The following is a 1228-nucleotide window of genomic DNA, read 5'->3' as shown; positions in this document are numbered from 1 at the left end:
ACCCTTATGCTTTTTCTTCTGCTTCTGGGAAGAAAACATGTGAGCTTCGGGTAGAGGAGCTGAGCCTGCGGGGCGTAGGTTATGAGTGACCAAAAGCAATTCTCTGTTTTGCTCTGCCATCAGAAGGGTGGAGTGCAATTCAGAATACTTTTTGAACTTTCGTTCGCGGTACTGTTGCATGAGGATTGCATCCTTCTCGTGGAAGGATGTGTAAGTCTTCTCCAACATGCGTTCCTCCGAAACTTCTTCACCACACAACTTCAGGCGTGAGGTGATATTATGAAGTGCTGAGTTGTACTCAGCTACGGACTTAAAGTCCTGAAGTCGGAGGTTTTCCCACTCATAACGTGCACGTGGGAGGATCACATCTTTCTGATGTTTGTATCGGTCCTCAAGTGCAGTCCACAATTCCTTTGGGTCCTCTACAGTCAGATATTCGGCCTTCAGGGTCCGATCAATATGTCTCCGTATGTAGATAATGGCTTTCGCCTTATCTATATCAGAGACGATCACTGTAGTAGCAACCTCAGCATTATTTACAGCATTACCCGTAACAGTGGCCGGAGCCGGTGGAGCAGGAGTTGAAATTGTGGCTAATAAGCCCTGGGCACGTAAGTGGAACTTCAGGTCCACATGCCAACTAAAATAATTCTTGCCAGCAGCGTCAAGGACTTCGAAATCAACGCTCGCTATTATAGCCATTTTATCTATGCATTTGAAAGACATGAATTAATAATAAGGAATTAAAAATCCATGCAATAAACATGTTGCGTGGATCAGCCCGTCACCAAAAAAATAAAAAGTGTCCAAAGTCCGATTATACAGTCCAAAGATAACAAAAAAACATAAAATTAAAATACAATTTGGAAAACCCTTGGGGGTCCCTGCATTTTGCAAAAATGCCTTCGTCTTCAATGGAATACACCGGTCTTTGACTTTTTACAATTATATCCTCACTACAATTTCTCTCTCAGAAGGAAAAGAAAATGCAAGGAATTTAAATTTGGTGACAAACAGGCTGATCCAAAAACCACAACATTATTTATTTAAACATCCACACAATTTAATAATAATATATGCAACAGGCATAACAAATTTGGACAGTAAACCCTTGCTTTCTTTAAATTTTTTTTAAACTTCTTGTTGTTTCTATGCGATACTGCCTACTTAATACTTTTAATATCATGTAGAAATTGTGAGTTTGAACTTGAAAACACCTGCGAGACCA

General features: G+C 40.3%; 1 protein-coding gene across 1 annotated transcript in view; it reads right to left on the bottom strand.

The window, feature by feature from the left end:
• Positions 1 to 702, bottom strand: part of LOC109842287 — a 4027-nt gene extending 3325 nt beyond the window's left edge. The window contains exon 1 of the mRNA XM_020411184.1: positions 3 to 702. Coding sequence (XP_020266773.1) covers positions 3 to 702 — 700 coding nt within the window. The remainder of the gene's footprint in view (positions 1 to 2) is intronic.

This window comes from Asparagus officinalis, chromosome 5 (assembly GCF_001876935.1).
Source record: "Asparagus officinalis chromosome 5, Aspof.V1, whole genome shotgun sequence".
Classification (NCBI taxonomy): Eukaryota; Viridiplantae; Streptophyta; class Magnoliopsida; order Asparagales; family Asparagaceae; genus Asparagus; species Asparagus officinalis.
Note: the sequence above shows the minus strand (reverse complement) of the source record. Positions and strands in the feature narration are given on the sequence as shown.